At 51.2% G+C, this 12,550-nt stretch overlaps 1 protein-coding gene across 3 annotated transcripts in view; it reads left to right on the forward strand.

Moving 5' to 3' along the window:
• The first annotated feature begins 1,979 nt into the window (after positions 1 to 1,979).
• The window catches only part of RNF123 (ring finger protein 123), a 50,478-nt gene continuing 39,907 nt past the window's right edge, over positions 1,980 to 12,550 (forward strand). Inside the window, exons 1-11 of one of the 3 annotated variants that reach the window (XM_083796026.1) lie at positions 1,980 to 2,428; positions 3,253 to 3,392; positions 4,445 to 4,529; positions 7,025 to 7,104; positions 7,579 to 7,676; positions 8,601 to 8,655; positions 8,988 to 9,073; positions 9,790 to 9,876; positions 10,387 to 10,454; positions 11,558 to 11,694; positions 12,398 to 12,504. In XM_083796026.1, coding sequence (XP_083652152.1) covers positions 3,311 to 3,392; positions 4,445 to 4,529; positions 7,025 to 7,104; positions 7,579 to 7,676; positions 8,601 to 8,655; positions 8,988 to 9,073; positions 9,790 to 9,876; positions 10,387 to 10,454; positions 11,558 to 11,694; positions 12,398 to 12,504 — 885 coding nt within the window. In that variant the 5' untranslated portion in view covers positions 1,980 to 2,428; positions 3,253 to 3,310. Of the gene's footprint in view, positions 2,429 to 2,453; positions 3,393 to 4,444; positions 4,530 to 7,024; positions 7,105 to 7,578; positions 7,677 to 8,600; positions 8,656 to 8,987; positions 9,074 to 9,789; positions 9,877 to 10,386; positions 10,455 to 11,557; positions 11,695 to 12,389; positions 12,505 to 12,550 lie in introns of those variants that run through there. The other 2 variants (XM_083796025.1, XM_083796027.1) reach the window with 2 other exon arrangements.

Raw genomic sequence — 12,550 nt, forward strand, 5'->3', positions numbered from 1 at the left:
CTCACAAGGAGGTGTTTGCGCATCAATGAATATTACCTGTTGCTTTTTTGCTAACAAATCCAAACAGATCAAACAAGATGTGAATATTTTTCAGTGACAGATCTGTACCTCCCACCAAATAGCCCAAGAACAATGTGTTCTCGAAGGCCTGTCAGCTGACATGGCTGTGGTTTTGGCTACCAGGCCTCCAAACACAGGTGCGACATATCCAAATGATGTTGGTCCTCATTCTGACTGTCAGATTTGTGCTTTTCTGCGTTTTGTTTTGTATCAAATAGCTATTTGTTATCACTCTTATCTGAACTGGTACTGTATACCCATGTCTCAACCAACAAACACTCTCAGGAGTGACACCACTGGACCTAACGGGGACATGCGTCTCCTCCACCTCACACATTAGGAGGCAAGAGAGATGCACCAGATATGGTGTAGTCTCATAGTGATACACAAGTGGTCACAGGCCAAGGGATGGAGTGATGGGAGCAGCCATAAAGGCAGTCTGGTTATAAAGGGGAAAATACTAACACAAATGGCCTGCTAAAACACTGGCAGAAGATGTCTGAGAACTGCTAGCCTGAGAATCTGGCCCGGGACAAGGCCTGTGAATGAAAAGTGTCCTTGAAAAGCACATCTGGCATCTTTGACGTGCAGTTGGGTACCTAAGAAACAGAGGTGTCCTGAGATACCACTGGTATGCTCAAAACCAAGGAACTGTACCGACAACGTATAGTCCAGAAAAGTGAAAAATAGTCTGGAAAAAGGGGAAAAAGTCCTGAGAAAGTATGGAATTGTCAACTGTTGTTGGCTGTTCTATCTGAATGAAAAGACAGTCTGGGAAAACTATAAGTTGCTCTGAGAGAACGGAAAAAAGTATCATTGTCTATTGGCTGTCCTGGGTGAAAAACAGAAATTACTTAGATCTATTGGCTGCTCCAGATGGTTGTGCCCTACACCGTCTATGTCTCTGTGATACAAAAATGACTTTTTTTTTTTTTTTTTGCCACAAATGGAGCCTCCTCCTCTGAGAAGTTCCCCAGAATGAACTTTTCTACAGGATCTCCTAGTTGAGTTATTGGACCCTCACCAGGGATGCCAGGCTGACCGCAGACTCCACGATGCGGATCAACTTCAAAGAGAGACTTCGTCCATTGCCCACTGCAGGGCCCCCCTTCCTGGAGTGGTTTCAAAGCACCACTTCTGGGAGCCGTTTGGTGGGCACTGTGCTGCTGCTATTTTGAATTATATTTGTATAGAGGCGAGCATTTAATTACTTACGCCCAAGCTTATTTGTTGCTTCACTAGGGATTAGTTTGTAGCAATATGTGGTATTGGAATACAAATACGTACTGCTGCAATTGAGGGCTGCTATTATTGATTGCTGCTGCTGTCGAAATGGATATATACCTGCCTTTCTGCTAGTAATTTTGGGATAACTTGATATCGCTTAGGAAGGATAACCTTTATTAGCAGTGACCAGAGGCAATCCGTAAGGAAGGTTACAAAAGAAAGCCTCTCGCCTGTTCCCGCTGCTTCCACCGGGCCGCCCCCAGGTGGGACCCTCCCGTCGCCCCGCGCTCAGGCTTTGACGGCCCGGGGACGCGGGGCTGCGGTCACCCTCCTGCCGGGCCGGAAGGCCCCGAGGGGCCCGGAGCAGCCCCGGGAAGCGGGCCCAGGCCGCGGCCCTGCCCGGCGCCTCCGCCCGTCTCCCGGCAACGCGTCCGCCCGCCCGCCCGCCATGGCCCTCGCGGCTCGCCGTAGCGCGGCGGCGGCGGCGCGGCCGGGCCGGCGGTGAGTGCGGGGACGCCGGGCCTGGGCCTGGGCCGCCGCGGGGCCCCCTCCTCCCGGTACCCGGGAGGGGCCCGGCCGTGCCCGGGAGCTGCCCCCACCGGGGCGGCACCGGCCCGCGACGCGCGTGGAGGCTGCGCCCCGCCGGAGGGGGACGGAGCTGGGGGCTCGGGGCTCGGGCTGGGGGAGGCGGCGCAGGCTGAGGGGTGCTTCGGGGCTCGGGGCTCGCTGTGGTCGGGGCACGCGCCCGGCTTCGGGGCAGCTCCCGCTGCGGGGGGCACGCCTGGGGCTCGCTCCTGCTCGTGGGCAGCGCCAGCGGGGCTCTGGGGCGGCTGGGGCGGGGATGCTGCCGGGCGGCGGGTGCCGCAGCGGGTCGAGCGCCCGCGGTGAGCGCGGGGCAGGGCGGCGGCCTTGGGCGCCCGGCTGCCTCCTCCTCGCCGCCTCCATCCCCTCGCCCTGGCCGGAGAGGGAGGTATCGGGCGCAGCTGCGGGACGGAGCTGCGTTTGCTGGCCCTTCCTGCCTGTCCTGCCTCCCCTCGGTTCAAAACTGGCCTCCCCGCGCCGCTCGTTCTGCCCTTCCTCTGGGAGCCGCTCGCCATTGCCAAGAGTGGGCGGTTTCGTGCCTGGCCACGCTCGGAGCCAGGCAGGTTTGCTGGGGCCGGCGCTGTGTTTGTGCACTGAATCGCGGGTCGGAGCGGCACAGGGGCTGCTGTGCGTCCCCTGCTCTGTCCTCTCTCAGACCTGCTGGCAGCAGCATCTGCTCCAGTGGGAAAAGAGCTGTGGCACTGCCACGGTGCCAGCGTTGGTGCATCTTGTCCGGTGCTGGGCTCTGGTGTACTCGCGCTGCACTCCTTGCCTGGTCATTTAGGCCGTTTCAGCAGCTCGGGTACCCATCTGGCCACTCGGCCAGTCACTTGGCAAGCTCCCTGACTTTTCTCGTCCCACCTTATTTTCTGCTCTGTACGAGATGAGCACCAACCGTTTGATTCCCACAGTCTTTGCTCCCCTTGTATCTTTCGTTGCTTTTTGCCACAAAGCGGTTTGTCAGATGGCTGCCTAGTGAACGTGCCTCCCAGTGACGGTCAGCTACCTGGGTAATCAGAAACAGGAGAGGGGCATAATTGTCAGCTGGGCAGAACAGCAACTTGAATGTATTCTTCTTCTCCTGGCACGTGGCAATGGGCTCTGAGTTCTGCCCCTGCCTTTCGCTGGCATGGGGTCTGTGTGGTGGGGCTGGCTGGAGCATGGCTTAACGCTGTATCTGCGGGGCTGATCTGTCTGCTTGGGAAGGTGTTGGGTGATTGGACAGGAGGGGCAGGTGAGAGCAGGGCTGGCAGCCGGCTTTGGGCTCTTGTATGGCCTTGCCGTTAGCGCAAGGACTCGGCTTCGGCTTATCCGGGTTGCTCAGGCCACGCTCGTGAGCCTGCAAGAAAGGGACAAGTTTAACGGCAGCATCCTCCCCAGCAGGTTTGGGTCGAGGCGTCTGCCTGTCTTATGCCCGCTCTGGCACCGGTGCCTGTGAAGAATGACGTCGCGAGGTGCTGGGCCTGCTCTCTCAAGGAAGAACTACAGGCTGAGCACTGAGCCGGAGAAGTCCAAGGTCGCAGGTACGGGCTGTACACGCCTCGCACAAGCAGGACCGCTGTGGAGCGGGGTGAGCGCCCCTCGCCTCGCTTGAGATCGACTGCCTCCAGTGGCAGTGGCCGTGCTGAGAGAGGCGTGGTGGGGCAGAAAGCGAGTGAATCCCTGAGCCGAGGCGAGATTTTGGGAGGGCCTTTCCTGCAGAACGAAGGACTCCGCCAGAAACTCATGTCGCGGTGCCCTTTCTCCAGCCGTGTGGTGCTGGAGGACGTGGTGTTGCCTGTCTTTGTCCCATCGGACTCTGGGAGTTCCTCTTCCAGGGCAGACGGCCTCTCGGGTTCTCGGATTAATGCTTTCCTCGGAAATGATGATACTGCTGGGCAGTCCGTTTGCTCTTGCACCGGCCAACCCGGCACAATCCTGCTTGTGAGACCGCAAGGCTGGTATTTGAGGGCTCCGTGGCACCCACAAGTAAGGCAAGCTGCTTTGTGGGGCACCAGGGATTGTTTTGCACAAGGAAAGCTACTGCGAGGCATACAGCCTTAAGGAGGCTGTGAGTTAGCCTAGATGAGCTGTGTCTGCGAGCCTCTCTGTCCCCGCATCTTCTCCAGCACAGTGAAGAGATGTAGTAGCTACAGAGAACGTTCCAGGTACAAGCAGGACATCAGGAAGTGCAGTGGTGGTATTATTATTTTTATTTTTATTTCCCTTGGAAATGAAATTGGGTCCTCACATCCAGCTTTTGAAGTAACTTTATCTGGAAGTAGCAGAGCAGCGTTCCTGAGTACGTAGTTTCACGCGAGGGAACGACTGTACAGCCGCCCACTTGCATTGGAGAGCAGCTCAAACTGGAAGGAGCCCCCTGTTGCGGAGATGCGCTCCATAATGCTGGTGTCTAGGGCCGTTAGTGAAGACAGTGAGAACGTAAATGGCTTCCTGAAGCTGTCTTCCCCCGTGCTGATCTGCAACCTGGAAGGTTGTTTTCCTGTAGTTATCAATTTTTTGCTTGTACTTGAAATGAATGGTGTGAGTTTACCTCCTGACTCCTGAAGCTTACTTTTCTCTCCTTTTTCACAAGGGATAGTGAACAGCAGGCTGCTGAATGACTATCTGCATCGCGTCTTTACCAGTGCTGATGGGAACCAGCCTGCAGCTGCGTACAGGTATTGGACTTCTCATTTGCCAGACGGCAAGCAATGCCCTACCAGTCCCCAGAAAAGCCATACTGTGGTGCAAGGAAAGATCTTTTAGTGCCACGCAGTGATCTTTCTTAAAAGCACATCAGCACCGTGGTACAGGAATGACTCCTGGCTCTTGTCCTTTAATGGCTTTTCTAAACTGAAGGGCTTGACAGGAAGAACACTTCAGAAATTTCTGCATGCACAACCCCACATACAAGATCACTAGGCAGTGTTTCTGAAGTAGGTGGGCAAGTGGGCATTCGCCTTACCCTTCCTGTTCTCCCTCTGGTTGTAAAAAAGTGCAACGTGCACAGGTTTTAGGTGCAGTAATGCAAGCTAGGTTGTCAGTGCCCTGTAAACTAAATGCAAAGCTATTACTGATAGATGGGAGACCGTATGTTTCTCAGGCTGAGGTACTGTTGGTGCTTTCCCCATTAGGAGCCTCCAAAGGAAAGGAAACACAGAGTTGCTGTGCAGTGTCTGTTTTCTTCTGTTTGTTTTCAGATCTCCTTCACCTTGTAGCCCACCAACTCGTAGCTTTGGATGAGAAACACTTTCCCTGCATTTAGCTCTTTTGCCAGAGGCAAGTGGAAGGGGTTCAGGGCAGGTACAGGTGTTGCAGAGTGAGGCAGGTGTGTAGCTGCTGCCGGCTGGCGGTGCTGCAGACTGGCTGGGCTCACATTCCACGGGCTATATTTAGTGATGCCAGCTCAGATGTGAGCTCAGAGCTTCTAAAAATAGCTCCTGGCCCTCTATACACTTAGTGAGCTAAGGCTATTGTGGGGGGAGGCAAAGTGGGTTATTTTGCCACAAGCTCTCCTGTCAGTGTGCCTTGGAATATTCTATCTGCCCAGGCGTTTTGGTTTTCCATACTTCTAATTTCTTTGCCTGGTGATGAATGACTTGGAAGCTTAGAACTGGCAGTTTGTGTGCCTGGTCTCTCTGTTTTTTAGCTTCTTTCCACCCTTCTGCCTGGACTTGGATATTTGGTAGAAAGCCCAGTAGCAGTCAAATAGGTCTTGAAAATACCATTTGCCACATGAGAGCAACTTTTATGGTATGATATGTTGTCTTTGGACGCTTCTGTTCCTCAGTGGAGCTCATAGCAGACCTCTCTCTAGCTGTCTCATGCTCTTCTGGCCTCTCTCCAGATCTTCTTCTCCATGCTAGCTGCTGATTAATCTGCCTTGCTGAAGCCACTCTCTCTCATGACAACCCAAGCTGCTTCTTCATTTCCACTTCTGTGCATTTTCACATCCATCAGATTTTTCAAAATGTCTCTTACCACAGTCTTAAGGAGGTCCTAGTCCCAGGGAAGTGAGAAGGTTGTTCCACAGAAGATTTTGGAAATGGGAACAGGGACAGGAATAACCAGTGACTCTCACAGTAAAGGGAAATTCTGTTGGTCCCAAAAAGACCTTCAGTACGACTGATGTTGTTCTGTGCAACCTTGAGAGTCTTGGAAAAGAAAAGAGCATGAAATGACAAAGTTTGCTGCTGTTACGAAGCTATTTAGAGCAATGTAAACATAGGGTGGTTGTGAGACAGTGACTGGATACTGAAGTCATCATTGAAACTCGCTCTAGGGAAATGCGAGGTGGTGTATTGAAAGGGGAACAGCCCCAACTTTGTGCATAAAATAATGGGCCATTAGCTGACTTCTGCATGAGTGTGAGACTGGGTGGGGAATAAAACAAGGAGAAAGTCAGAAAAAGCAAATAGGAAGCAAGGGATTGTTAACAGAGGGATGTAAGATAATGAAAACTATTATGTCACTGAACGAATTAGTGCTTCATGCTCTTTTCGGTTAACACGTGGTTCTGGTCTCACTACTTCCAAAAGGGTATCTTGGAGCTGCAGAGGTTTTGAGGAAGGGTAAGAGCAACAGCCAGAAGTCTGGAATGGCTCCTGTATGATGAACTGCTAAGTAAGCTAGCCTTGAAATGAGAGAACTGGGGGAGGCTGCTGTGAGGAAGGCATCTAAAGTGGTAGCCTGAAATGGGCGGGGTGTGAGATTTCTATTCAGTACAAAAGGTGTGAAGACACCATGTTTTCTGCTGTTGTCAGAGGGAGGGTGCTGGGCTAGCCTGACCTTTGTTTGAACTGCTTCATCCCCTGGTACAGTCTTCTCTTTTGTTTTGTATTATGAAGTACTTGGGAAAAGAACTAATCCTGACAGGCTGAATTTGTACGATGCTGACTGCAGCAGTCTCAGTCTGTAGTCATTGATAATACATGCTGGCAAGATACTCTTGAGCAGACTGAAGACTTTAAGATCCTTTGTTAACTACTTTGCTTGTTCATGCTATGTTTGGTCCTTGATTCATTCATTGCACCAACATGCTGGTCAGCAGATTCCTCAGATTCATGGCAAGAAACAGATCAACAGAACTTCCTCGTTCACTGTCTGGACTGAAAGCCTTTAAAACATGAGGGCAGAGTTTTCTGAAGAGCTTCTGTGTGTGTTGATTCCCTAGAAAGCACCTGACGTTCCAGAACCTACAGGAACACCTTGACCGGTTGCTAGCAGAGGAGAATGGCTCTGAAGACAGTCGAGGTAGGAGACACAACGTGTCTGTGCAATTTGTGCTTCTGCTTGTGCTGCTTAATTGGGAGAACAAGTTGTATCATGCAAAAGAGTTCCCTCTGTAAGCGTCTTTCTGCCCTCCTGTGCTCTAATTTATTGTCCCTTTAAATCCTGCCTGGCTTCAGTTACGTGACGTGTTGGCCAAACATTTGGCTCAGAGTTTAGTTTGGCCTTTGAACTCTGCCAAAGTAAAATTTTCAGGTGACGTGGAAGGTTTCACGTGTCACCTGACTGCTGCAGAGCTCAGACCTTGAGCATTGCTGTGCAAGCTTCTTTTTAAATCACAGGTGTCTTCTTTCCTGAAGTTCTCATGGTCTAACGTGGATAATGCTGTTTGAGTCTTCTGCTGCTGCAGCAGAATTGAAGTGTTACTGCAGTCTAGCAGGTGGCGCTCATCAGGTGTGCTGCTAAAACCTAACAGGTTTTCTGCAACTCTTGTTTCAGATCAGGGAGCAGAAGGCCGGCTTGGTCCCTCTACTGTAGTGTTGGACCACACGAGCGGTTTTGAGGGGCTCCTGCTGGTTGATGATGACTTACTTGGGGTGAGTGTGATGCTGGCTGCAGCAGGAAATGGGCTTGTGAGACTAAAAGCACTCAGTTTGTTCTTCATGGCAGATCGCTGTCACTGGCTGTACAGTATGTTTTTAAATGGAGTCTACCCAGAAAGCTGAGGGATCCTGGAGGAAATAAATGAGCTCTCCTGGGAAAAGGTCTAGCAGTACCCCTAAGTCACAGCAAGCTCTGAGTGGAGCTGCAGGGAAGGGGAAGTGTTATGCTGGCCCAAGGGCTCACTGAAGAGCTTGGCTAAGCAGAGTTGGTGACAGCAGCCAGCTTTCCTGTCCCTCCCTCCAGTGACTGCCTCTTCCTTCCTTCCTTCTAGTCTTCTGTAACAGTGGTGAGAGGCTGAGGCTGAAGCCAGGCCTTGCTGCTGCACTGGCTGCTTCCTTTCTCCTTTGTTTCCATTAGCTCCCTTCTGTTTCCTTAGCTGATGTTCCTTGTACAGAAAATCAGCTGAAAGAATCCACTGGAACTGAATCCTTTCCTACTTCAGTCATTTCTCCACTCCTTTCGTACTTTCACCGAGCACACACAACCCTTGCTCCTGTGCTCGTTCCCTCTTTATTCTGTGTAGCCAGGAGGCTGCCCTTGTCTCCGCTTGCCGTTTGTCTAGGATTCAGATGTCTTTCCTATATAACTGTCACCTTTGTATGCCTGTCACAAATCACCATGTGTCCCTTGTACTGCTGCCATGCTGCATGTGTCCCTGGGGTTTATCAAGTAGAGATGAGCTGTGGGGAGGATGTGGGATGGTTCCCTCGGGCCTGTTGGCTCTAAGTACAGCTGCAGGGATGGGGAATACGTCACGTCTCTTCCCCACACTATGATCCATGAATAGTTAGTTCATCATGCTCTGGTTTTCAGGCCTTTTTGCCTAACTTTAAAATATCTTTTGTTTGTCGGTCCAGGTGATTGGCCACAGTAATTTTGGCTCTATCAGGGCCACGACGTGCGTGTATAAAGGTAAGGATATAAGTGGGTGATGCTTTGAGAAAGGTCCCAGCAGGAGTGTGTGGAGGCTTGCACAACTAGATAGCTCAGGAAATTTTGAATATGTTGCTGTTCTAGATCTTGAGCCCTGTCTTCCCCAGTTCTTCCACTGGCTTTTCCAGGAAGTCAGAAGGATGGAGGATTGCGTGGTACCCAAGTAAACAATTGGGAGGGAAATGCCAGGGATGTTGCAAAGATCCGTTGAGTGCCCAGATTCTCTTCTGTGGGAGCAGTATCAGGTTCTGCTTCTCTAACAATGAGTCAAGCAGCATGGATTTACTGTGTGTGTCATCTTTTTCTTTCAGGAAAATGGATTTACGAGGTGCTCATCTCTTCCCAGGGACTCATGCAGATTGGCTGGTGTACTCTCAACTGCAGATTTAATCAGGAGGTACTGTAACTGCTGCACCTGTCTGCTCTGTTACTCCACCACATTTTAGGTCAGCATGGAGCATTGCACTGGTGCTGCGCTCCTGCCCTGCTGGCTTTTTGTGCCCACCACACACACTAGAAATGCCAAATCTGCAGCTAACTAACAGATCTTTACTCAACTCTCCTTCTGGTCTCTGTTCCCTGAGTGGTGTGTGGAGCAAAAGGCTTGTGCACTGGGTGTGTTGCCTCTGCATGGATGTGTTGCTGTTCAGCTGGCAGGTTCTCCAGAGCGTGCGTGGCTCTGCAGTGCTGGCTGCTGTCTCTCGGGAAGACCCGCAGCAGCCAATACTACAGGTCTTTTTTGCCTAGGGGAGGCAGGCCCAGGCCAGCTCTTGTCAGGCGCTGGGTGGGATGTTTGATGCTGGGAAGGTGTGTCAGCTGTGGAGTTCCACTAACCTGCCAATCCCTGCTGCATGAGAGGGGAGGTGACAGGCATCCTGAGGGGCTGTTTTGGCAGTGTCATATATTAGTACCCTTCTTCTGACCCCAAAGTCGTGTATTATATATTTCCGAACCAAAGATCACACAGGTCATTGGATTCACTCTGCCCAGGCAGAGCACATGTGCTGTCAGTTGCTCTCCCTGTCTGCCAGTCTTCCCCTTGAAGCTGCTCTTGCAAGGAAGGGGATCCTCTCTGCTTGGTCTAGTCTGAATCTCTTTTATACTTTGGTGCAGGAAGGAGTTGGAGATACACCAGATTCATATGCATATGATGGCAACAGGGTGCGCAAATGGAACGTGACCACTACCAACTATGGCAAGGTGAGTACTGTCCTCCCAGGAAGGCGGAGAAGCAAACATCTCCTTCTGCTCCCTGGATTCTTATGGGCTCTGTGAAATGCCCTTGGGCTGTGCTCCCTGCTTCATTGTGCTCTTGGGGAGGCTGTGTGCCAGCACTGATTTGTACTTGAGAGGTGCTGGGTGTGCCACATAGGTGCTTTCTTTTAGCAGCCCCAGCAGACTGGATTGCCAGCATAGTGATGCTGGTGTGTCTGGAAGGCTCTGGTTCTTTGTAGCCCATCAGAGGATTGCAGTGTTGGCATAAGTCTGATCCCATGCACATCCCTAGTGCTGGAGGGGGAAAAAAGATCCCAGCCAGAGGCTTATGAGCAGCTTCCAGAAGTGTCTGAAAATGCCACGTGAGCTGCTGTCAGAAGGAGCTGTCTCTCCTGCAACCCTGAATCACAAGGGATTGGTTGGGTTAAAGTCTTTCTTCCGGTGTGGGAACACCCTAGATATATGTCTAACATTTTTCCTCTCCTTCTACTGCAGTCTTGGGCGGCAGGAGACATCGTCAGCTGTCTGATAGACCTTGATGAGGGCACCATTGCTTTCTGCTTGTAAGCATCTTTGTCCCGTTCCTTGTTTTGCAGGTGGCTGTTTGTCGTATACATGCTTTGGCACTGCTCAGCAGGTTGCTGAGCCCTCTTTCTACCCTCTCTCCTTTAAGTTCCTCAGTATCTCCAGCCTCTGCTTCTCTGCTTTGTGTTCAGAAGCCATCTAAATGGACTTTTGAGTCTCCAAAGTTCAGGTGGGAGCAGCTGGCAAGAAGGTGCCCAAGCAGCTCCTAAGTTTGTATAAAGTTTGCTAGGATTTTGGAAGGGAAGGCACGTGTTGTGTTGCTTAATACCACAGCTGGCTGAGCCCCACTGACTGCTTTTGTGGCCAGTATAGACCTTGCCTGCCCTAGACTCACAGGGAGGTGTGAAAAGGCTGATAGATCTCCAGCTTCCATCTCCAACAGACAATGAGCAGCAGCCAGCTGGAGTAAGAATCTGAGGGTGGTGAAGCCCTGGCACAGGCTGCCCAGAGAAGTTGTGGATGCCCCATCCCTGGAAGTGTTCAAGGCCAGGTTGGATTGGGCTTTGAGCAGACTGGTCTAGTGGAAGCTGTCCCTATGCTCTAGTGGAAGGGGTTGGAATTAGATGATCTTTAAGGTCCCTTCCAACCCAAACCGTTCTGTGATTCTATGAAGAATTGTTCCCTGGCCCTAAACTGCAGCCTGCAGCAAGTCAGCTGGAAATAAAAATTGTCAGATGCTTCTGCCATCTTTTGAGAATAGTAGATTGAGACCATTCTCCTTTTCTTTCCACCAACATCAAATGGATGAGGCCAAAAATGTCACCTGCCTTTAATATGCCCTGCCGGTCAGATATCTAGTAAGGATTTTGGTTGCCCTTGGTGCTGAGTGGGGCTTTTCGTACTGTGCAGACTCCAATGCCTTCTCATGCTGTTATATGAAAATGGGAATTCTGCTGTGCTCCCCAGGGCACTTGCTCAGTAAAACTGTGGGGTTTGCATGTCTGCCAAGCGAGGAGCCATGAATGACTGATGTGTCCACGTTGGCAGGGCTCTGGGAGGGGAATGCAGATACCTGGATTGTCCAGCTGACCACAAAAACCTCCTACTGTGGCTCAAGTTTTGTTGTTTTTTCTTCTTTCAGGAATGGCATATCTCTGGGAACTGCTTTTGATAACATCACAAGAGGTGCTGGAATGGCATACTTCCCTGCTATCAGTCTGTCATTCAAAGAGTCTGTTGCTTTTAACTTTGGGAGCCGTCCACTTCGATATCCTTTGGGTGTGGGAAGAGGAGGTCTAAAGGGAGAAGAACCTGTCCTGAGACCATCCTTTGAGGCTATAGAATATACATACCTGAGTGCAGTTCACTTTTTCTTGGCGCTTTTGCTCAGAGCAGAATCAAGGAGAGAAGCAGCCATCTCTCGGTGCACAACTGCAAGGCACGCAGTCACCTTTTCAGGTGCCAGCAATTGTTGAAATGAGGTTTGCTTTGAGCTCTCACTCAGTAGCTTACGCTGCAGCTGCGTGATGCCAGATCCCAGGCACTCAGCTCCTGCAAAGGTCTCACTCTCCAGGTCTGGAAACCCTTGTGCATTTGTGCTTCTGAGCCTGTTGGCTTCAGGTCTGTTCCACCTCTCAGGTATGCAGGACCTCTGACGTGGTAGGAGCATTGCCTGCTGTCTCTGTGCAGAAGCTGAGACTTGCAGCCCTTGTCAGAGCAGTCCTGGATGTGCTTGTTGACAGCTGTCATGGAGGCTCCTGGTGGTCTTTCTGATGAGGACAGAGCATTTAGGGAAATCCTTGGTGGTTGCAGTATGGGCAAAGTGGGGAAAAGATCTTGTGGCTTATCATCTATTTATTTGATTTGAACTGCGACTTAGGCATGCATGGATATAAAGTAAAATAGACACTATTTTCTTTGCACAAACAAAAGAAGTCTTGAAAGGATCGGATTGCACCTTAACACTTGCCTACGTATCCAGTGGAAGGCTACCACCCCTTGCAAGACCCTCCTGTCTCAGACCTCGTGAAGGCTCGCAGGCTTTTAGGCTACCTGAAGAATGTGATCCATATCGGGATCGATGTGACGGTAGGCTAAGGTTCCTGAGCAGGTCTGTGGGGCATCATGCCAGGAA

The sequence above is a fragment of the Anser anser genome, assembly GCF_964211835.1.
Source record: "Anser anser genome assembly, chromosome: 12".
NCBI lineage: Eukaryota > Metazoa > Chordata > Aves > Anseriformes > Anatidae > Anser > Anser anser.